The sequence below is a fragment of the Empidonax traillii genome, unplaced genomic scaffold, assembly GCF_003031625.1.
Source record: "Empidonax traillii isolate 1590-97213 ecotype Southwest subspecies unplaced genomic scaffold, ASM303162v1 scaffold3:size4013460, whole genome shotgun sequence".
Taxonomy (NCBI): domain Eukaryota; kingdom Metazoa; phylum Chordata; class Aves; order Passeriformes; family Tyrannidae; genus Empidonax; species Empidonax traillii.
In genome coordinates this window covers 2,309,780-2,333,219 of record NW_020955196.1, presented here as the reverse complement: position 1 = coordinate 2,333,219, position 23,440 = coordinate 2,309,780, and the positions used below count along the sequence as shown (strand labels likewise).

The following is a 23,440-nucleotide window of genomic DNA, read 5'->3' as shown; positions in this document are numbered from 1 at the left end:
TATGGGTTAGCTCATTCCTAGCTGTGTCTCTGCGGTCAGGTCTTCATGCTATGTTGCAGATGCCTGGAAGGTTACACAATGGTGACAGAGGTGGATGTATGCATTTGCCAGGAAGATGGACAGTGGTCTCCTCAAAGTATTTCCTGTTGCCCCAGGAAGTGTCCTCTCCCAGGAAATATCACTAATGTAATGGTACTTGGGAACAACTTCACTGTGAACACAAGCATCACTTTGTCATGTGTAGAAGGCTATGTTCTGGTGGGAGCAAGCACATCTACATGCAAGGTATAGTTTTATTAGCACTGTTTTATTTTGATGGCTTTGTTGAATGAGGAGTCCTTCTCATACCCTTGTTACCTTTTGGCCCTTAATTGGACAAAACAAAGAAATTGAAAGCATATCCTGCAAAATATAATATGCCTACTTGTTGCCCAGTAACAACAATTATTAGTTTTCTATGTATAGACTCTCAGAACTAGAAATTAATGATTTCTTCTTCCATCCAAAGCTAATGCTGTCCTCTTGTAAAGCATTAGTGTTATCAGATTTCAGACATTAAATCATGTCTGAGATTTTAAAAAATTATGTCCAAGATTTTTAATGTCTTTTGAGGATTGTATGCAGAGCTCCTTTTCTTCAGACTACTATTTTAACCCACTGTAAACCTTGTAGAAACTTGAATCCTCTGTATACTAAAAACAAACATCCTCATCAGTCCCACTGTTAATCTCTTGTTACGTTGGTCATGGAGAACTTTGTCTTAAGCTTGTAAATAGACTTTTAAAGTCAGCAAGTATGCTTAAATGAGAAAAGCTAAGCATGCATGTTTTTGCAGAATAAGCACTTCACAAGGAAAGGTTTTCCCCTTATTTTGGGGAAGATCTGTTTGTTTCAAAGATCTCTGGAAGTAGGAGTAGGTATCAGACTTCCCTTAGCAAGTCAGGGAAAGGAGCTGAAGCACTCAGTCATGGTGTTAGACGTTCAGCCAAGAGAGAAATACAAAACTTGAAATCAGGCAGATGTAGTTTTCATTCTCCTGATGTGTTCCCTGAGCAATTAGGTGACCTTGTACAAATGAACTTGCTTTTCCAAGCTGCTTTTTCCCATTTTACTTTTTATTCCTTCTGTCTTTTAAGTCTTAATTTAAGCATTCCTACCAAAGTTAAGGTCCAGTCTATGTTGACATCTTAAAAGTGTTACTTAAATTAAATACTGAGTTTTATTAAGAAATGCGTAGATGATGTTACCTTAACCATATCTGTAAACCCACATCAATTGGATGCTTCTATTATGATTTCTCTTTTTCATTTAGATATGAATTAAACATATAAAGCAGAGCCTTTACCATTCTAATTACATTCATTTTTCAGGAGAATGGTGTTTGGGTGCCACCATTTTCTGATGACATCTGCATTCCCGTGTCCTGTGGAATTCCAGAGTCTCCAGAACATGGGTTTGTGGTTGGCACTAAATACAATTACAAAGATGTGTCTCTTTATAAATGTGATTCTGGCTATGAATTACAGGTAAGTAAGCTCAAATCTCCAGCACTTTATACCTCTAGTTGTCATTTTCAGTTCCTATGTGATGGCTGTGGGTTGTCTGCTCCTCACTGATGTATTCCCTTAACTGGCACAGAAGCTGGACATTTGATGGTTTTGTTATTGCCAGTGGAAAGCCACTGGTATGACTGGGATGGTCTTGAATGACTTAAGGGTATAATTGAAGCAAGTATAAGAATCCTATTCAAGGATACATGTCCAGCAGATATCTTTCAGTGTTGGGCTTTTTTTTTTAGCTGAAGCAAATACAGTGTTATACATGCTTGTGACCAAAAGTCATGGAAGAGTTAATTTCTCATGTGTTGCTCCCTTGACCTGGTTCTCTGGACAGAGTTAGATTGCATTCTTCCTTCCATTTCATAATGTCATAAGCATTGTGTCAGCTGCATTGTGCCTTTCAGACTTAAAGCTCCTGATAAACTCCACTACCCTCAGTTCTATGACATTGCTAGATGGTATTAAAGTGATATATCAAAGAGATTCCAGTTTCTTCAATGGCAGCTTTATTCCCTGGTGGAGAAGGAATCAAAGTTCTTTCCTCTCCATTGTTTTTATTATGGCTTTTATCCCCACCTGAGCTCTGGAGCAGCACTGCTTTCCTGGTATCAGGACTCAGGCTGGTGAGTTCAGAGCTGCCTCAAGTGTGTTTTCAAAAGCTGCGGTGAATTTAGAAACGATCATATGCTGCTGAGACACAGCATGACCTCCTCCATCCCCAGGTGATGGCAGAATCATGAGGTGGTGAGGTGTTCTTAGGACAGAGAACTGCTCTTTACACTGATTTTGTAAGTGTCAAGCAGAATGCAAGGTTTTGCTTCCTTTGTACTGTCGTAACACCAGTAATAAACTGAGAACTTCATGCATGTGAATTCACCCAGTGAGAAGTTAATTCACTCAGTCACTTGGTATAAAAATAAGAAGAATTTGGAGAGTGCTTAGCTAACAATGCATTTATTTTTCATAATCTTTCCAAATATGCAATATCACTAGGGATGGAGGTGTTGGTATTTAGAGTTGCTGTTTCAAGTAATTTTTGGAGGTAATAAACCTGTGCTTTCATACAGTAGCAAGTTCTTCCAAGCTTTCTATTCCAGTTTCGCCATCTAGTGTCAGTCTGTCTCCCTGCTGTTTTAAGAGTTCTGGTTTTTTCCTTTGGGAAGCAAAATCCATTGGGTGTGATGTTGTACAACAGTAGTCGTACAACAGCAGAAATAATGTCATTTATAGGCAAATTTTACAAATGAGCACTTGGTATGTGTTCAGATCAGCACATCATATTTATAAAACTTGAGCTTGTACTGTTGTTGAAAAAATTGCTACTTAGATTTCCTGTGAGTCCTGGAAGGAGAAAATTTGTCGTCATACCACATTCCTGGGAACAAGAATGGTAAAACTGACAAAAAAGGATGATACTCCAGGAAGAAGGACAAGAAAACTAACTAACTAGTGTCACAAATATTTGGTTTAGAATCACTTTGCAGAAAGTTCTACCCAAGTAGACTTGAGCTGTAGCATTTGAGTTTCTCTTTACATGGGTTGCATGTGAAGAGGAAACCTCCTCACCTTGCTGGATACTAAAGTTGATGGGAGAAAAGAGTTAACTAAGTAAAGTTGTTCTTTGAGCATCTTCTTTTTTTCACAGGGTGATGCAGAACGGACATGCCAGGAAGACAAGCTTTGGAGTGGCACAGTGCCGGTGTGCAGAAGTACGTTCCACCTGAGTCTATCACTTAATGTTGGTCAAGGGTGATATTACACAACAGAAAACACTAATGCACATTTTGCTTTATAACTCATACTGTCTACATTTTACCTAAAAATTTTTGGTAAGTACCACTGTTAACAACCTGGAAGAGTTGCAGAATTACTGGCATGTGCAGGTAGTAGTGTGAAGGAAATCACTCCACCTTTCTGCCTTGCTCCTGCTGTCTGCTCTGCAGACAGCTTCTAGGCCTCTGAATGCATTAGTTGCCAGCAGTCAGAGGTACTTAGCATCCTCAGATTAACTCTTTTCATTCTCAAAGGTACTTCACTTCTCTGAGATGTCACTGGCTGCAGTGCCAGTGAAATTTCTACATAAATGTTTATGTGGACTTCAGCTGTTGGCTGAAAGTGGCAACAGTTTCCCGAGGCTTCCTGCCAGTGCAGCCACAATAGATTTTTTCTTTTAGCAAGAACTGGAAACGCCAAGCGTAATTCTATTCTGCTACTTAGGAAAAAATATCTGGCAATGACCAGACAAGTGCTGTGCTCTTCCCCTTTTTCTCAGAGTGAAACCTGTGAAGGAGCTGCGAACAGGGCAGGCCATATATGTTATGTTTGATTGGAAAGTATTGTTTACATTACAGGAGTATCGTGTGGGCCCCCAGACATGATAGAAAATGGATCTGTTCAGGGAGAGGAGTTCCTGTTTGGCAGTGAAGTTTTTTACAGCTGTGACCCTGGCTTTGAGCTACAGGGACCAAGCCGAAGGATTTGCCATGTTGACAAAAAGTGGAGCCCTTCTGCCCCTATATGCATGCGTAAGTAGCAAGCAGAGCAACATTGTGTCTGGGAAATCTAAGAGTGCTTTGGCTGGCTTCCTCTGTCTTCCCCTGCAGCCGGGAGGGGCTGTTCAAGGAGGAGCCAGAGGAAAAGCCGGCAGAGAGCTTATCATTGGCATCTCCTCACCAATCTGAAGGGAGCGGGAGCTCCTTTTGGCACATTAAAATGGTATAAACATAGTCATAGTCAGATCAGTAGAGTGGGAGTGAGGCCTGCTGTATTTGACTTGTCTTGCACTATATTCTGCGGAGCCTTGGGCATTATTTCTATCCCTGCCATGCCAAAGCTAATATATCCTGTCCGCTTCTGAACACCACGACTGTGCTCCCTAGGATCAAATCTTGGCTCACTGTGCAGTAGAAGATGGCTAATTGTGGGAGCATGGAAAGAAGGATTATTACTGATTTCATACAGCTTATACATAAAATGCCAATTATAGTCTTTACAAATGAATGGTTTTCCATCTTCTCATGGTGATGTCATAGTCATATCCCTTGCATTCTTCTCTCTCACCTTTGATGAATTGCCTGGTCTTCACAGTGTGGGACAAGGGGTCAAGATCCTTCTTTAATTAATGTCACTTTTCTTAAGCACATCTTGAGATGACCTTCCACTGTAGGGGAGGAAAGTAGAATTCAAATGCAGCATCTGGCCTACTCAGAAGAAATACTCCACATAGCTCTGTTGGATTAAACACCTCATAGCTTGCAACACCATCAGATACATTTGGACACATTCTCAGATGTCTGCAATGTGAACCCCAGAAGAAAGAGCAGGGAAGGCATTCCATAACCCTTCTCCATGTAACAGCTTCTTTCTTCCTGTCTTTCCATCAAGTCAGAGTGTGAACAGAGCTGTCAGACAGTGTGTAACTGACAGACAGAATAGCCTTCAGTGTGTGTGTAAACTCCAAAAGTTTTCTTCTCTCCTAGAAATTACTTGCGGGCTGCATCCTTCCATAGAAAAAGCAGACGCCATTTCTACAGGAAGCACATACAGAAGCAATGTAACCTTCATGTGCAACTCTGGATACCATCTTGTTGGGCCCCAGAATATCACATGTCTTGCCAACGGGAGCTGGAGCAAACCCTTGCCATTGTGTGAAGGTGACTGTCCAGTTTCATGTCCTTGCACATTCTGCTCTGGGATAAGCAGTAACCCCTCCCTTACTCATGCATATCATATGATCCAGGGATCATGTTACTAGAAACTGTTCTGTGATGTAGCTTTTCTGGATTATCTTTCAGTGACAAGAAAGAACATTTTACCTGTTCTGCTGTACTGACCCCAGTATGAAGTCATAAATGTGGCCTCTCTTCCCCACCATTGACACATTTTACTGACCTGAAAAAACATAAGGCTGCAGCTTTTCACCATCACTGGGAGGAGCTCCTTCTCTAGCTTGGCTACATTTCCCTCCCGTGGCTACTGAACTCTCCCTCAATGTTGCATCATGATTTATTACTCTGTGGCTGCTGTGAACATATTGTATGACTAATTTAGGAATTGTTGGAAGTTTGAATCTAATACCAAGCTGAATTAAAGAGACCTCTGTCTTTGCAGAGACCAGATGTGAAGTTCCAGTTTCCTTGATGAACGGGGAGGCAATTTATGAAAACAATACAGTTGGCAGTACAGTAACATATCTCTGTGAGAGGGGATACAGCTTGGAAGGAGAATCTGCTGCAGAGTGCACAAGAGACGGAAGATGGAGTAATCCCTTACCTCTCTGTAAACGTATGTGTTTGCTTTGTAATGGAAAAGGGCTCTTCATTTGTAAGAATTACAGGCCATTCTTCCTTTAAACTGACAGTAAATCAGAGCAACTTTCACATATCTTTGTGGAAATGTATGTAATTTTCTTCTGGACTAGCCACGAGCAGCATTTATCCTTGTAGTTTAGGAAACAGGTTTGGCCTAAAGTAGGAGATTTGTTGGTGTGCATCCCATTTTTGCAGAGGAAGAAAGGGAACGGCTTCTATTTCTATTGCTTTTCATATGATTTGGTTTTGAAATTCACAGAAACTGTTCTGAAGTGTTCTCTTCCGTCCATCCCTTTTTCTTCCCTTTTCCTTTTCCCTCATACCCTTTCTTTGAACAGCAAATCCTTGTCCTGTGCCTTTCATAATCCCAGAGAATGCCCTTCTGTCCGAGGTGGATTTTTATGTTGGTCAGAATGTATCCATCAGGTGCAGGGAAGGCTACCAGCTGAAGGGGCAGTCTGTGATCACCTGTAATGCTGATGAGACCTGGACTCCAACAACAGCAAAGTGCGAAAGTAAGTACAAGGCCTGCAGTTCCTTAGGGGTTAGGACTTTCCAGAGAGTTTGTGACCCCAACCGTAACACAGAGGAGCGTGGCAGCACAGACATGTCAGCAGAGCTCCCCACCCAGATGCAAGTATTCTGGAAAGAGAGAGCTTTTGTCTGCCATTGGCCTTTTGAGAGATGAGTCACTCTGAGAGATCCAAGCACATAAAGGTGACCTAAGAAGCTCTATAGAAGAGTTATGTTTTCTTTCTTTGTAACAGAGTTATGTCTTTAAAAGGATCCAGAGTATGTCTGTGTGGGTTGGTGCCCCAAGAGCATTTGTCCTACTATCTACTAGGCCCTTCTGTAAATTTCTTCTCAATTTGCCTTTTGGAAGCCCTGGAGCTAGGATTTGTTGTTGGATACTGTAAATATCCTAAGAATGGTTCCTCGGAGATTATGAGTGACAAGACAAGAGTTGTAGGGAAGGTGCTGCCTTTTATTTGATTTATTGATACTGACAGAAGGCGTAGTGTCCTTTTGCAAGCACATCTGAAAGTCTTACGGCTTCTTAACAGGCAATATTGTTTAGATTCGTGGAATTATAGAATGGTCCGGGTTGGAAGGGACCTTAAAGATCATCTAGTTCCAACTCCCCTGCCATGAGCAGGTGTGCTGTTCACTAGATCAGGTTGCTCAGGGCCCCATCCAACCTGACCTTGAACACTCTCAGGGGTGAGGCATCCACAGCTTCTCTGGGCAACCTGTTAAAGTGGTTCACAACCCTCTGAGTAAAGAATTTCTTCCTAACATCTATTGTAAACCTGCCCTCTTTCAGTTTTAAAGCACTACCCCTTGTCCCATACCTATCTGCACTTGTAAAAAGTCCCTCTCCCTCTAATTTTAAAAGATTCCTTAAGAGATACTGGAAGGCCGCAGTGAGGTCTCCCTGAAGCCTTCTCTTATCCATGCTGAATAACCCCAGCACCCTCAGCCTGTCCTCGTAGGAGAGGTGCTCCATCCCTCTCATCATCATCTTGGCCCTCCTATGGACCCACTCTAACAGATCAATGTCTTTCTTGTGCTGAGGACCCCAGAACTGGACTCATTACTCCAGGTGGGGTCTCATGAGGGGAGAGTAGAGTGGGATAATCACCTCCCTTGACCTGCTGGCAACTCCTCTAATCATGCAGCCCAGGATACAATTGGCTTTCTGGGCTGCAAGTGTGCACTGCTGGCTTGTGTCCAACTTTTCATCCGTGAGAACACCAAAGTCCTTCTCCACAGGTCTGCCCTCAAGGACTTCTTCTCTCAGTCTGTGAGAAGAAGTGCAACCCACATGCAGCGCTTTGCGCTTGGGCTTGTTGAACTTCATAAGGCTGCCATGGTCCTACTTCTCAAGTTTGTCCAGGTCCCTGGATGCCCTTTCACTGATTTATCATCACAGGTGTGTCTGTGACTCCTGCCCTGGACAGCATTGTGTCCAGGTTTAGAAACTGTATTGTGTAGGCATTGCAGCTTACCTACCTCTGGATGATTTCTTTTGTTTAGAGATATCTTGCGGTCCCCCAGCTCACATAGAGAATGCTCTGATTCGTGGTAGCTTCTATCAGTATGGAGACATGATCACCTATTCATGCTACAGTGGGTACATGCTGGAGGGCCCCCTGAGGAGCATTTGCTTAGAAAATGGAACATGGACAACACCACCCACCTGCAAAGGTAAGTCTTTTTTTTTATGAATAGAAGCATATTTTAACTTTCCATAAGCACAGAGCTTAGCTGCAGTAAAAATAAAATTGAAATTTTTGCAGTTTCAGTGCAGTCATAGTTTCACTCAGGGCATTTAAAATCCAGGTTGCTTTATTTCCATGTGAGGGAGGGCTTCCACAGTTTTGCTCTTTAGTCCATGGTAATTTTATAGTTCCTTTTGCTACAATGTTGTATCACACAGGGAAGATCTTTTATATTCTAATCTTTTGTAAGAAAGTGACAGAACCAGCCATCTTTTTGACAAGCTGAACTGTTTTAGATAAGCACTGCCAGTCAGTTTTTCACAGTCAAAAATCAAGAACATGAGAAAACAAAATAGAACAAATGGGTGCTTAGTCCCTCATTATGTTTAAAGTGTGACAGCTCTAAAAATTGATTTGCAATAAAACACTTAAAGGCAGATTGATACAGCTCACTAAATAATACACATTAAGTACTGATAGAAAATCCATGGGTTTAACAAAATAACAAAGTATAGCCTGTCTACCCTTGGCATACCAGCAGCTATATGTAACCTTTTGGTCTACTGAGCTAAAACATTCACTTGTTTAAGTTACAGAATTAACTTTCCAGTATATAAGATTCAAATAAATAAAAAGTTTTGAACAGAAAACGGGGGAAACAAACACAAAACATAAGAGATAATAAACTCAACACTTAAAAATATATATAAGCCTATACCAAGAACTCCTCATCAGGTTTTTTTTTGTACAAATTCTGACAATAAAATGTTATGAATGCTAAGACCTAAGCTAATTCAGTTCCCCTACTCTGTAAACAGGCACTCTGTTAAAATTCTGTATCTGATAATGCCTAAAAATCATTGATCAGTAGACCAGTTTGAGGAGACCTAGAGCCAAAGAAGTGGGCTTGTAACTCCTGAACATTTCAGGAGTCAAGAAACTGCTCCTGGAAAACAGGTTTCTCTTGTTTTTGTGACCAGGGCTTGCCATTGCCATTAAGAATCACCCACTGAGTAGCCAAATAGAGAAGATCTACATTAAAAACACCAGAGTTACTTCAGATGTCATGAGGTATCCAAAAGTCCTGTTAGAAATTTACACTCATGAAGCATCAGGCCATTTTTGAAAAGTTTGTCACATGTGTCTTCATTTCTTTCTAAACTGTGATGGCTACAGAATTCAAGGGATCCCTGCATAATAGCTACTCTGCCTGAGATAGAATTCACTGGCAAAATTATTTGTATATTATCTCTCAAGATTGTGGAACTTCACATTCTTCAAATGCCCCTTTAATATCGCCAGCTTTGCTTTTTATTCTTACTTAATATTTATTAGTTTATGCCAAGGAATGTAATTTTGTGCTAAGAGAGGTTCTTGACAGTGGTTATCAACAGCCAGGAAGGGCTGATCTGCATACCACTGTCCTTTTTGCAGCAGTGTGAAGTCTACTGGGACTGTTCAGAGAAATACACATTAGGGAAAATTATTTCAAAAAAACGAAGTGATGAGGTGGACATAAAATGAGGGTGTAAAACAAAGCAGAATAACCTGTGTATTAAGGGAGGGGAATAACAATTTGCCCTCTCTTTTCACCTAAAAGGGGAACTAAAGAGAAATAAAAGGGGAACTAAAAAGAACTAAAAGTGTTTCTGAGAGGACTGTCCTGCCTTTTCATGACACATGTCAAAGTAATCTTTCAACTGCGTTTTAGTTCATGTGAGTGATTTGCCTAACAAAAGTCCTACAGGACCCAAGCCTTTGTGGTCTACATCAGAAGCAACATGAAAGCGCTCTTTGTAATGACTCATGCTGCATTTCTTGTTTATGGCTGTGTGAGTTGATTATTAATGTGTCCTAAGCCTGCTTGAAATGTTCTGTCCTGGTTGAACAGGTTAGTTAACGTAAATATTATAATTAAAAGCAGACTTCGTTAGCTTCTTTGGAAGGGCTCTCACCACAGCTGCACTTGCCTGAATCACCACTGGTTAGAGGTTGCAGGCCAGATTCTGATCTGAGTTTCAGGGGTGAGAAGTATTGCCCTGGATCTGCTGATCGTAAACACCTGCAGGACTCAGCAGGCTGCACAGATGCACACAGCTCACCTGACTCCAGTTTCTGAAGTGCTCTAAAATCTGTCTTGTCTGTTTGCCCTCTTCGCACATCTTGCTGACTGGGAGTGGTCAGCATGGAGCTGCCAACAAAAAAGTTCATAACCCAGCAGCAAACAAGAGCATGATGAGAGGGAAGCTGAGGCCTGGAGGAAATTGTTCACTTGCAACCACAGGGAATCTTTTCAGAAAAGCTGAGAACAGATAAGAGATTTTTTTTTTCACCTTCTTACCCATGTTTGTCTTGCAGTGTAATGCTTTTGTGTCCTCTGAAGATAACTCACAGGCATGGACTTACAAGGAGATCTCAAAACATTGATACCATGAGTGTGAAATATACTACCAGTAACTGAAGACACAATTCATGGTCCCTGTTCTCTCCACAGCACATGAGGACTGCATTTGCCCTGCTTGCTTTCACAACAGCCAAAAAAAGATAATGAGATCTCAGCTTAACTTCCAGTCCTGAACCTTCCTCTGTCTTGTCTGTCGAGTTAAGAATAATCCCCACAGCTACAGGCAAATAGTCCAGACAAATAGTCTCTGCTTGCCTAAATTGGTGTATAACAAGTGCACACCTAGGGATGATACTGTCTCGTTCAGTTTCACAACCAGGACCTCGGCAGGAATCCAGGAATAGCCTATCTCTGCCTGAGATCCTGGATTGCACAGTGACATGGAGTTTCTGTAATTCATAAAAATTTCTGTAGAGCAGTTCCTGTAACTCTTGGAATATTTGCATCTTCTCCATTGACAGAGAGGGAGAGAAAATACATTTTGGAGAACATTTTTCATGGGCTTTGAATTTAATGTGGGATATGATTTATACACAAATCTTTTATCTCAAAACCCATTATACATTCAATGGATATTGTTTAAGTGGTGTGGATCATACAAAGCTTTAAATGGTTTTTAATTGCCCAAAAGAAATCTGTTTGGCACTTTATTCTGCTTTAGTCAACACCCAGCAACAAGCTGTCTATGTAGTAATAGATATTTTTAAAAAACAAAATTTCAAAATGACGGTTAAGATATTGCAACTTCTGCTAACCTGCCAGAGCCCAAGGTCTCTTCCCATTCTGATTATCAGCTGACACTTGTTGGAAAGGTTCTTGAGACTGAAAAATAAAATGGCAGAGTTTTGGCCTCATTTCAACAGAATCCAAGATGTAGCTTGTAGCTTGCAACTTGGCATGGCTTAGGTCCAAGAGTGACTCAAGTTTGGCTCTATGAGGGGAAGATTTGCACTCTTTCCAATGTGAATTTCAGGTCTGAACAGTGTTTCTGTGTGCTGAATCCACTGTCTGTATTTAATACTAATATTGAATGTGATCTGAAACACTCAAAGCCTAAATGCATATTTTGCTCACCTAGTAACTAATTAAAGATATGATGCAATTAGCAGTTCAGATTGAGTTTCCTGAGATTACTCTGTGTTCATAACTACCACTAATTAGATGTCAGTCTGATTACTTATTTGTTCTGTAGCATCATCTCGAAGCCACAGTTTTTGATCTTCACAGTATGTGCACCAGCACAAGAAGGATTGTACTTCCTCCAGTGATCTTTATGTCTGACATGTCTGTACATAGCTTGTCACCTGATTCTGTAAAGTAGTCCTGGTTTCCTTGGATGTGTGAGACAAGAAGCAGTGAAATGTTATAGAAAAGACGATGAAGTCCAAAGTCTGTTCAGTCCAGGCAGCATACTAGGCTATCATGATGGTGTGCACTCCAAATTCCTCAATTTTATGATCATGTGCTTATTAGTGGGTATGCAAACCAAGCAGTCACACTTTGGGTTCCAGGTCACTTCTCATTGTGCTGGATGATAGTGCAATAAAAATTGCTTGTTCTGCTACAGTGTTTAATTTTACTTTGACAAGCCCTATATTATGCCAGACAGAATTACCTTGATGTTTCATACCAAAGTCAGAAGAAAGTTTGATTCTATTCTAGAGTTAAGTTAGAAGGCATGGGGGGAGGGGGAGGAGAGTAATAGTTTTTTATGGGATAGGGTATTTTTTTTGTTTTACAAAGTTAGTGGGGAAAGCGGATACAGCATAACATCAGCCTTGAAACATTGTTTAAATTATTTACCCGATTTTGCTAAAAACATCTATATTTGCATTCTTGTCTTGGACAATTTTTGATTGTCTTAGTGGTTCCATGGCTTCCAGTACCTTATCAGACACACAGAGACAGAAGAAAATGTAGCCCTTGAAATCAGTCACATAATGTTTCTCTGGGAAATGCAAATGCACTTGTTTGTTTTACTCTAAGGTTTACAACTGCAAAGGTCAGTGCAAGATGCTGAATGACTAAGTTTGTAATTCACCATCTTGAGTTTGTGATGAAACTGTATCGTTTCCAGCTGTCTGCCGGTTCCCATGTCAGAATGGTGGCGTCTGTGAGCGACCAAACGCCTGCTCGTGCCCAGATGGCTGGATGGGTCGCCTCTGTGAAGAGCGTACGTATATCATCCCTAAGTGTAATTTTAAGGATGATGTAGTAAGACAGGTGAATTCACTGCAGTGAACCAACTGGGAAAAATAAAGGCATAAAGAGCCAAAACCAGAAAAATCATTACTATATTCCCCTTGACAAACAGAAGAGAGCAGAAACTGATAGCTTGTTTCTATTCCCTGACATCTCCAAACCAAAAGTAAGCACTTTTTTAATTTATGTGATTTTGTTTGTGGGTACTCTTTCACTATGGTTGAAGAACAGATTGATTCAGTTTTCCAAAGTCTGTTTTTAATAGTGTGATGGTTCAGACCTGGCTCCCTGTCAAATGCCCAAACCCCCAGTAGCAGCCCCCCACTTCCCCTCCCTTCTTCCCGCAGGGCAAAGCAAAAAAAACTATGCAAATTGAAGAACCCGAAAATCAAGCTAGTTATATAAAAAATATATATATTTTATTTATATTACAGTTATATACAGTTAAGATGCTATGTACATAGCAAAAGGGAATCCAAACACCCCCCAAAGGGATAGGGAAAGGGGAAAAAGGAACAAAAGAGGACAAAAAGGGACACCGAATAGATATGCACAATCAAACCTGAGAACTAGTAAAATAACTAGTAAAACAAATCTCACCACGTCCCTTAGAAAAGCAGGATTGGCAGACATGGTCAGCACTCCCCAAGCCTCCACGTGTCAGGCCAGCGGTCACTGCAGGCCTCAGCCTTGGATAAGCAAGACCAACGCAGGGACCCACTGTTCCCGAACCTCGCCAGAAGAGAAGAGAGCGAAAGCCTCTCCTCCCTTCTTATTTATACCCCGATTTACGTAAAAATCGTATGGAATACTGGGAACACTGCCCCTTCCTTGGTTACAAACTGGTCACCAAGGAAGACCTAAATTAAAACCACCACTAATAGCAATACATGATAGTTTTGGAGAACAGGGATTAGAACAAAAGAGATGTGCATGTCCTGCTGGTGGCTGCATTGGTCTCTTGGCTTCTTTTTCTATCAGTCTGTGGTTATGAACCTGATCAATAATGTTCAAATACTACAACATATCCCCTTTTCCACACTGTCCTTCCTGGTCTGTGTGCCTGTACCGCACAAATTCTGGGCTGACTTTTCATGTCGTGGTTGGAGAAGTGGATCTGTTCCGGTTGAAAAGAGTAAAATCTGACTCTTAGCTCTGTCACAGATTCTCTGGGTGACATTGGGAATACCAGTTTGAGCCATGTTTCCCATTTTCTTCGTGGTGGTCTTAGCACAAGGAATTTGGGAGGTTTAACCCTTTCATGTTGGCATAGCTGCTGCATGACAAGCCTTATTGCTGTACATATAGTAAGGCATGGGTCTCTGTGGACAAAAGGGGAAAGTCTCCTTACTGTGTATAGTATTTGGTATGATCCTGACATAAAGCTTTAGCATATCCAAGAACATCCGCAGCAAGGGCAGTGCCACTGTCCCTGACTCTGAGTATACATGGAGACCTATAAAAAGATATACAGATTCTCATGTAGTTCTTGGAGAAGACTGTTCAGGCATTGAAGATGTATCACATCTTAAAATGGTCTTCTGAATCTGCTTCTGCAGCTTTCAGGTCTTCTCTGTGGCAATGTCAGTTCCACATGGCACAAAGTACATGAATGATATGATACAGGTAGATACAGACTGAGGAAAGGATGTTCACCATGTTTTATCTTTCTCATTTACAGAAGCTCAGCTATGTGGTGCATTCACACAGCCCCTCTTTTTCTGTGCCTCTATCTGTCAGTATCACCATAGCCACACATGCGAGCTCAGCCCTGCATGTTTCAGTTTCAGCAGAAGAGGACTGAGACTTGTGTCTGACAAAATTGTGTTTGGTATCCCACAACTGAGTTTATTAGCTTACCATCAGTAATGATACTTGAAGCATTCTCCAGGACCTGAGTGCAACTTTTTTGGTCCCAGTCATTTTGATCTGTTGTCCCAACTCAGATTCTGACAGCTGACTAACCAAGAGCACACTTCATGCAGATACAGGCACTAGCTGTCTCTTATTTTTTTACTTTGGCATGGGCAATTAGTAGAAGGGAAAAGAATTCCTACAACTGGTTAGTGCCACCTCAATTTTGCAGCATTGCTTGTCAAGCGAGGTGCAGCAGTGAACAGATAAGATAGCTTTAGCCTTTGGTGTTGAGAGCCTGTTCTAGAAGTCAAAGGGATTTTTGAGTAATAGCATCGAGTATTGATCTGTCAGGATCAGGCCACAGTGAATTCTGCCAGAATTCAGTCACCTTGTAGTTCACGGTGAATTTCATGAAAAACAAGATATATTAATCTTCCTGAGAGAGTCCTGACCACTCTAAAAAAATATGCAGAGGACTACTGGTTTAATGACACATACAAGTATGTCTTGGTGATACAGGTTAGTCCTGTGAGCTTCATGGGAGTTCACTATTATCTTCTTGTCCAGGCTGACTGCATCTGCTCAGCTGGACCTCTGCTGTGCAGCAGAAGAAGAAGAACTCTGCATCAGTCCTCTGCAGCCCCCACCCACCCTCCCACTATAAAACTCTACTGAAAGTGCCACTTAAGAGTCCAAATTTGAGACCGAGCTCAACTCTTGCTCCTAGGAGAGCATTTTCACACAAGTACTTCATTCAGTTAGGGTAGTGGAGGTGATCGTTTTGTGAAGGTACTTAAATCATAAACATACTGAACAGTTTTGCAGATGTGCTCACAGGAGCAGCATAGCTTGATTGGTGCTCAGTCCAGAACCCATGAGCTGCTTGGTATATACTTTGTTTTTTCCCCAGAGCTTCCAGCCATAGCCTGTTTCACCCAAAATGCCTTGTATCAAAGCCATCTTTCCCTGGGGATCTTGTGGTGTTGCCTGTCACAGCACATTTTCACTGGCCCAGACCAAGTGCTTATCTATGGGCAAGGCATAGATTAACTTGTTTTGGATATTACTTTATGGGAGCCCAGAGAATCCATGAACGATCCAGTTGTTTACATGTTTGCATGAACTGATTTTGTTAGCCACCATCACAGAACTAGGCAATGTCTATGGATATTACATGTGAGAAACAGGCATACATCCCTGGCTCTTTTCCTGTGAATGCAGAGCCTACAAGCATCTGAAGGACTCTAACGATTGCTCCAGTCTGTCCATTTCTTTGTCATTATTCTTTCTCAAATCTGGTTGCCATGCCAAACATATTTGCTTCTGCCTTGTGGGTAGATCCTGCTCAACATCACTGATACTGCATACAAACACTTCGAGGGGCAGTACAGCCTCTTATTAAACATAAGTTGTTTTCTAGAACACTTTGGTCTTTATTTTCATGAAAGATGATTCTGTCTCTTGTCTTCTCCTTAGCAATATGCATTCTGCCATGTCTTAATGGAGGTCGCTGTGTGGCCCCTTACCAGTGTGACTGCCCCCCTGGATGGACTGGATCACGCTGCCATATGGGTAAAACCTTTCACCTGCTTTTTTTTTTCTTTTTTTTTTCTTTTTTTTTTTTTTTACTTTTTGTCACTCTACTGGCAATAATTAGCACAGCTCACTAAGGACTCATAGAACTCCCAAGCTTCTCACAGGAAAACCCAGGCCTGCAATAATATTCCTGGAGGATTTGCTGTCCCCAGCTGTAAACTACTTTCTAGGCAGTCCCTGATGACTATTTAAAACCCCCAGAAAATCTTGCTCCCACAAAGAACAAACAGCATTCAAAAGCAGTGCAGACAGGAGAGGATTTCCAAGAAGAAGAAAAATAGACTGTCCATTCCAAGACGTATTTGAACTTCATTTTCATCTTCAGCACATGCAGGTCACCATTAAACTCACAGACAAGCTGCAGGTACTAAGGTTTTTCACCACATCCAGAGAAGAGAGCAGACCAAAGCAAGGATTTAAGGGTGGTTGAGTTTAATGGGTACATCATATCTGGGTAACTTACATTAGGTATCATCTAAGTTCTCTGAACAAATTTAACATATGCTGCATTTTACTAAAGATCTTCCTTGCACCTAAACCAAAGCTGAAGGGCATTTAACACACCAAAATAGTGAGGGGTAGCAAGGGGAGTGATTCTAGGGTCCAGATTTGTGCCCTGGCAAGTCAGCTTGTGTGAGATGAGGCTGACTGCAATTGTGGATAATATTTGAACTCAAATTTGGAATATGTGGTTCCATACCAAGACGGAACAAATGTCAGTTTTTGACAGACTTGTCCTTGTGAAAACAGACATAAAATTCAGCAACTGAGTGATCACTGAAATGTCTTTCAATCATTATTAAATCTCAAACACCAATAAATATTAGTTCTTTCCAAAAAAACTATTTTACATTTTCTTCACTGTATTTTTATTGTTCAGGCACACTTTAACTGACTTAACATGAAAGCCCAGTTTTGCTTTCCTGCAAGACTTTGAAGTGGCTGATAGGGTGAGCTGGAGGAGGAATCAGTGCCTGTTAATGAATGTTTGTATTATTTGTTTAACAGGTAAGAATACTGAGTCTGGTGGATAAGCTGTGTGATGCACTGCAAACACAACTATCCTTCAGCAATTTGAAGTTCCAAAGTGAACATTTTAACTCTAAACTACTGCCTTTTGAAGGGACTCTTGCCTAGTACATAATGCATCATTTCCTCTCATGTTTTACAAGCTTTGCAGCTATAATAGGTGCTTGAGGAGGATAGATGGCTTCTTGGCTTTTGGGCCAGCAATTCAGATCTCTTCAGGCTTGACTTGTTTTTCAGTAGCTGAAGGAAAAATTGTAATGAACAACTGCATCTGCGTCAAGGCCCATTCATAAAAGCTTATAACCACTGCTTATAAAGTTTTTAAATCAACTCCTGCTTTAGCTACTGGTATTGACATTTTGCCATAACAGAGAAATATTTTGATTAACTGGTGGTCTCACAGGAATAATTATGTGCATAAAGTGAGAGCTAAAGATGTTTCAATCATATTCTTCATTCCAGAATCAGAAGTAATTTTCAATATGGCATGCTTGGTGCACTTAACTGTAAAGGCACTTGTGCATTTGGTGCACTTAACTGCATATCTCTATAGCCTCCTATCACTGTTCTTGTTTGGCCCAGAGAAATTAGAGTGCTGTATTTCTATCTCCTTTCGCATTCCTGTGATTACTCATTTCCGTTTCTTGTAATTCCATATTAATCAGTGTTTTCTGATGCATATTCCTTGCAAAAATCATTAAGTGAGTCTCCAAATTAGTTCCGTAAATTGTGTGCTTCTTTATCTTTCAGTCTCAACATTGATAGGAGGACTTGAAGCTTTGACTTTTGTTTGGTTACTTAATATCCTTGTGTTTGACTGTCACACAAAAGCACGTGCGGACATTTCACTGCTGGGTCAGCACGACCTGTAAGGCAGACTACTGTTTGTTGTCTAATTCAAGTGCCTTGTAACACCTAATGTCACCTCTTAGGACTGTCTTTCAGGAACTTACTGTTATTCTCTGCTTCCTTTCCTTGTCTCCACGCAGGTGCCATTTTGTGAAGTCTTACTCCTTGCCTGCTGTGATCTGCAAAAGGCTTTCTGACCTTTAACAACTTCTGCTTATGCTATTTCTATACTTTCTTACCACGTCTGGTATCTGCTTGCCCTGGCTACTGTTTAGCTGTCACATTCCTTTCAAAAAAAAGCATTTTATTCCTAGAAATAAGGCCTATTCTCCCATTCATCTTCAGACTCTTGTAGTTCCTTCTCCTGCTTCCACTTGCATTCTTTTTTTTGCCTTAATTTGAGGCAAAAATAACAGATTTTTTAAGTCAATATAAAATTATACACTATCTGTTTCATCCAAGTCATTCACTCCAGCAGATAGCAAAAGTAGAAGAAGTAGTGAAATCACATTCAGCCAAAGTGTGCTTCTAAGGCTGCCCTTTCCAGAGCTAAACATCTTTCACAACAGACTCACAGCTGATGTTTAATTTTGCAGTTTTGAGAGCAGTTCTGTTCTTAACAGAATAATGTCAGATGGATTTTCAGTGCCCTGCTCCCTAATCAGCTTGTTGTGGGCATGCTCATTAATACAACTTTGTGTGTGTGTGTATTTGTATGCAGCTATTTGCCAGTTGCCTTGCTTAAATGGTGGGAAGTGCATACGACCAAACCGGTGCTATTGTCCCCCATCATGGACTGGACATGACTGCTCTAGGTAAGTGTTGCTGATCACTGTCCCATAGCTAGGCTGAATCACACTCTGTTGAACTCTAAGAATGAAGAATGTGCAATTAATGTTGAGCATCTCTAGATCCTGCGAATCAGTGACCTTTAGATGGCTCATGATTTATGGGGCAGTCTGGAAAGACCTTAGAAAGTACTCCGCAAAATAATTGCCAACCTTCTAGAAAACTCAGAAAATGGTACGTTTACTTGTAAGCAGACAGGCACACCTGCAATGTTGAGACTGATTTTTCATAGTGTAAATGGAAGTGTTTTTTTGACATGTAATACAGAATGTTCTTCAGGAAATTTTGGTGGCCTACTGTTTACTAGTTTTCATTTTTAACTGTACATGCCTGAGCTGGGTCCATGTTTAGGACTAGGGTCATGCAAACAGATGTTATAAATAGTAGGTCTTCTTATACTTAGTGTTGAGTGATGTAATCATCTAAAGAGTACAACACGATGCCTCTGAGGCAAGTCCCAGTTCTAATTACCTGACAGTGCTAAGCCCATGAAACACATGCAAGCAAAAATGCTTATACCCCAATTCACACTGCTGCTGAACACGTTGGTCATTATTCTGGAGAGCTAAATAAGATCTAGATGAATATTAATATTTTGCTGCAGGAGACAGACAAAGCCTCTGACGCTGTAATTTTTTTTCTAGTCTTCTTTCTGGATAGTGACAGATATTCATGCCTATCTCTCCGATATGCAGTTTATCTTAAAGCAATAGGAAAGATGCTTGCTTGAGAAACTGTGTTGTCCAAAATGAATAGTTTTCATTTGTCAGCTGTGATTATATATGCCTTAGTGAAGCAACTTAAACGTATTGCTAACAAATAGTATTCAGCTTTAGACTGAAAGGTACGCATCTGAAGCCTAATATTATTCCCATTTAGGACATGAAGCAGAGAAGCCCATATCCAGTAGATGTAGTAGCCAAAAATAATGGATTTTATTTCTGAGGCGAAGCAAAGTTTCAGGCTGTTAGCAGAACAGACTCTTCTTGTAATTTTCTTGGGGTTTTTTGTCCAAGTCCATAACTCTGTGCAGTATTGTGAAAACTGAGAGAAGAAGGGTCATTAATCCTGCAGGTTTGCAGTCTAGCTGTTTGTCCATTCAAGAGCTGTCTGAGAGGAAGTTTCCCAGACAGAGCTAGGTGAGTGAAGGGAAGTAGGACAGAAACAAGCACTGAGATCTGTTTCATAGTTTGTTAAACTTTGGCCTCATCTGTTTGTGACTCTTCATGGGGTTTGGTACCATTCAGAGGACTCAAAAGCCTTACAGGCAGAACAGGAGTAAATGCCATGAGAGCAAAGATTTGTTGTTGCAAGTTAACAAGGTACAATTTGTAAGGGAAAGCTAAAAGAGAAAAGCCAAAACGGAAAGCTTTTATCAGCATCCAGGACAAGATCAGCTCTAAACCATCCTGTGATGAGCCATGACTTAAATTAAATGTCAAATATCTCTGTTTCTCATGCCCAATCTTTCCCCCTCTCAATATGCCATCTTGAGCTATGGCATTCTAATCCCTGGTATAAATTCAGACACCATCTTCTTGTGCTTCACTGATGATCACATTTGGTATGTTCAGTACAGCACTGATTTTATTTTGTTTGGGTTTTTTGATGCAGGAAACGGAAGGCTGGATTCTATCCCTTTTAACATCAGAGCAGCAGATCTACATTCAGATATCTTTCTTCAGCCTAGGCACCATTGGAATCTAATGCATTGTAAATCAAGTCCATTGCTTCCCTTCCCTACCCCCAGCTCCCTTGTTTTGTATTTTATTTTGTGATACATTTTTACAATACCTTTGAATTTTTAAAGAACTCCTCTGTATTTTTCATTTACAAAAGTATTATCAAATATATGCTGCTACACAGACATCATACACACATACACATACCAATGTAAAGATTCCTACAGTCCACTAAGGGGTTGTGTAAAGTGAAGTCCCTCCCATTTCTTACATACAGTGAGCTAATTAAACTGTATTCTACTGCCAACCATGATTAAACAGAATGTGGCAATTCTGTTTACCAGCTGCCAAAGCATACTACTATCCAGCAACTCAATAGTAAAGAAGTGTTACACAGGGCTAACTGAGCTGCCAAACTGTGCATTTGGTCTGTTTCTGAACTTAAGTTGATATGAATTGTAACTACATGTGATAAAGCCTGTGTTGTAACCACAGTTTCTGGTGAAAGAAGATTCTGTAATATATTTTGTGTGACATTAACTTAATTGGAGAGTTATTTAATGGAAGGCATCAACATGAATTTTATCTGAGATGTCTTGGTAAAATGCAAAGAGACAAGAGAATATCATGTCATTCAGAGAAAGATGGACCAAGCCTAGCCAACAAGAGCCGTTGAAGTTTTTTGGCCTACAGGCAGTTCAGATGTAGCTCTAAAGCTGGAAAATCTAGGATCCAGCAGTGGGAAGCAGGTGTACCATTGAAACTTGCGCTTTCCATTTGCCAGGGGATTCACCACTGGCCTCTAACAACCATCCCTTTCCTGTGTAAATGAAGTACATATTTAGCAGCTGTCTACCAGATGAATGTTTTTAATACCTGGGGTTTGGGTCCCAAAGTTTGACTACCCTTAAGATGGAGAGAGAAGACACCAGTTACAGGTGAAACTTCACTACTTGCTTGCCAAAAGGTTGTATTTTTGTTATGCAGAACCCTCAGAAAACTGGAAAAGGCCTCTCTTGAGTACACACATGGGCAGAAATGCTCAGCTGACTGAAAAATACTGAGCACACACATGCTGTCAGATTTCTCGTTCTCAGACTGTTGTCCTATTGCATCTGAGGATAGCACACACCTAAATGCCATCATTAAGTCATGCTCTGTTGAACTAAGATGCTGAGATTTACCAACTATTAAGTAGGGTGGTGGAATTACAAGGCAGAAATCACATGCATTTTTTGAAGTCACATGTTTGGTAATTGTCAGCAAAAAGTCTGATCTATGAAAGAAGTCATTAACAGTCAGAATCTGAGAGTCATTGATCAGAAGCTCCATTTTTCCCAGTAATAAGAGAAAAGTGCAACTTGCAGTCAGCATTGTGAAAGAAAAAGGAGAAATAAATTTCACCTTTCGTAGCGTTCCTGCTTAGTTACCCCTCCTCCCAGATTCAGAGTGTGCACAACTGCCCCACCCCTCCCCCCTTTATAGATGTACCTTCCTTTTATGCATGAACTTGTATACAGGAAAGCGATACAACACCAAAATGAGCTCACAGTTACAGGGCTCTAGTAAATACTGACACACAACTGATGGCTGTTAGCCCAACACCAGAAATGGGGAAGAAAGAAACAAGTGAATTTGTGAGCCAGTAAGAGCTTTCAGCCAATTAAAAGAAAAACAGATAGGAAAGAATAGGAGTCATTAGGGGATCAGATTAATGTGAATGTAGATTCCTTCTCAGTGGGAGCTGCAACCAGTTGAAGGGTTGTGGTTTTAGCTCCCACAACCTTCTTTTTCTAATGGACTCTGCTAGCACGTAGCAAAATTCTTCTGTCTCCGAGCTCCACAGCCACCGATGTTTACAGCTTCAACTGAAGTTAGTGTTCAGTAAGTAATGTCTGCATTTCAACCCATAATCACCACCATTTGTAGGCACTTTGTTCCTTAACCTCCTTGCTGCCTTAACAGCAAATGAAGGGAAGCTGCAGTGAGCCACACAGGGCTTCTAAAAGGAAAGAGTGTATAAGTGAGAAAAGCAGATCTTTATTTATATGTCATTCTCTTGGCTTTGTCCCTTCTCCGGTGTGTTTCTCTGGTATGTCCCCTGACTCTGCCCTGGTCATCTCCAGAGCAGAACAGCAGTGGTGAGGAGAAAGCTTAGAGCTGGCAGGACATTGTTGGAGAGTTAGGGCTGCAGGATGGCTTTTAGTACCCCACCTTCACACTAGTGACTAGTAAGTACGTGGAGTCCCGGGATCAACCCAGTCAACAAGTTTCATAAGGAGATGTGGTGTTAGGACAGAGTAGCTGAAACTAGAGACTGTTATATTAGTGTTTTGATAATGTTTTGATACTTGCTGGAATACTTTCCCCTCCCTACCCAGTACTGTATTGTCATTTATGTCACTGCTTGTTGTGTGTTTTAAACGACTTCCATGTGATGCACTTTACACTGTAAATAAAGTTGCACCCTGTGTAGTACCCATATGGAGGCAACTTTGCATTCTTTTCTTAATGCCTCACAACAACAACATTAACCTACTCTTTAGGACCTTCTGACAAAGCCCAGGTATCAGGGAAATGGAACTTCACTCAAGGGAAAAGACAAAATAATTGCCAGGAATCTTAAAAGGATGTACTGGATTAGTCCAGGTTTGATCTTCAGATAAAAGTGCACTTAGCATCTAATTTTTCAAATCCTATCTGCTACTAGGGCATTTTTTAAAACTGTAAGGGCCAAATTTACCACTGGCATAAAGAGATGGATTAATACCTGCTTCATTCACTTCTTACACCTGATGGAGATATGGCTGAACTTTTTAAAGCTATGGGAACACCATATGTGTGGAGAGATGAGGTAAATTTGTCCTGTACCAGAAAGAAA

The 23,440-nt window shown here is 40.9% G+C and overlaps 1 protein-coding gene across 1 annotated transcript in view; it reads left to right on the top strand.

The window, feature by feature from the left end:
* SVEP1 (sushi, von Willebrand factor type A, EGF and pentraxin domain containing 1) overlaps nucleotides 1-23,039 on the top strand; it is a 119,751-nt gene extending 96,712 nt beyond the window's left edge. Inside the window, exons 39-50 of the mRNA XM_027910715.1 lie at nucleotides 60-285; nucleotides 1,371-1,526; nucleotides 3,205-3,268; nucleotides 3,911-4,084; nucleotides 5,039-5,212; nucleotides 5,670-5,843; nucleotides 6,208-6,384; nucleotides 7,907-8,077; nucleotides 12,573-12,668; nucleotides 16,031-16,126; nucleotides 18,750-18,843; nucleotides 20,492-23,039. Coding sequence (XP_027766516.1) covers nucleotides 60-285; nucleotides 1,371-1,526; nucleotides 3,205-3,268; nucleotides 3,911-4,084; nucleotides 5,039-5,212; nucleotides 5,670-5,843; nucleotides 6,208-6,384; nucleotides 7,907-8,077; nucleotides 12,573-12,668; nucleotides 16,031-16,126; nucleotides 18,750-18,843; nucleotides 20,492-20,522 — 1,633 coding nt within the window. The 3' untranslated portion in view covers nucleotides 20,523-23,039. The remainder of the gene's footprint in view (nucleotides 1-59; nucleotides 286-1,370; nucleotides 1,527-3,204; nucleotides 3,269-3,910; nucleotides 4,085-5,038; nucleotides 5,213-5,669; nucleotides 5,844-6,207; nucleotides 6,385-7,906; nucleotides 8,078-12,572; nucleotides 12,669-16,030; nucleotides 16,127-18,749; nucleotides 18,844-20,491) is intronic.
* The last annotated feature ends 401 nt before the right edge of the window (nucleotides 23,040-23,440 follow it).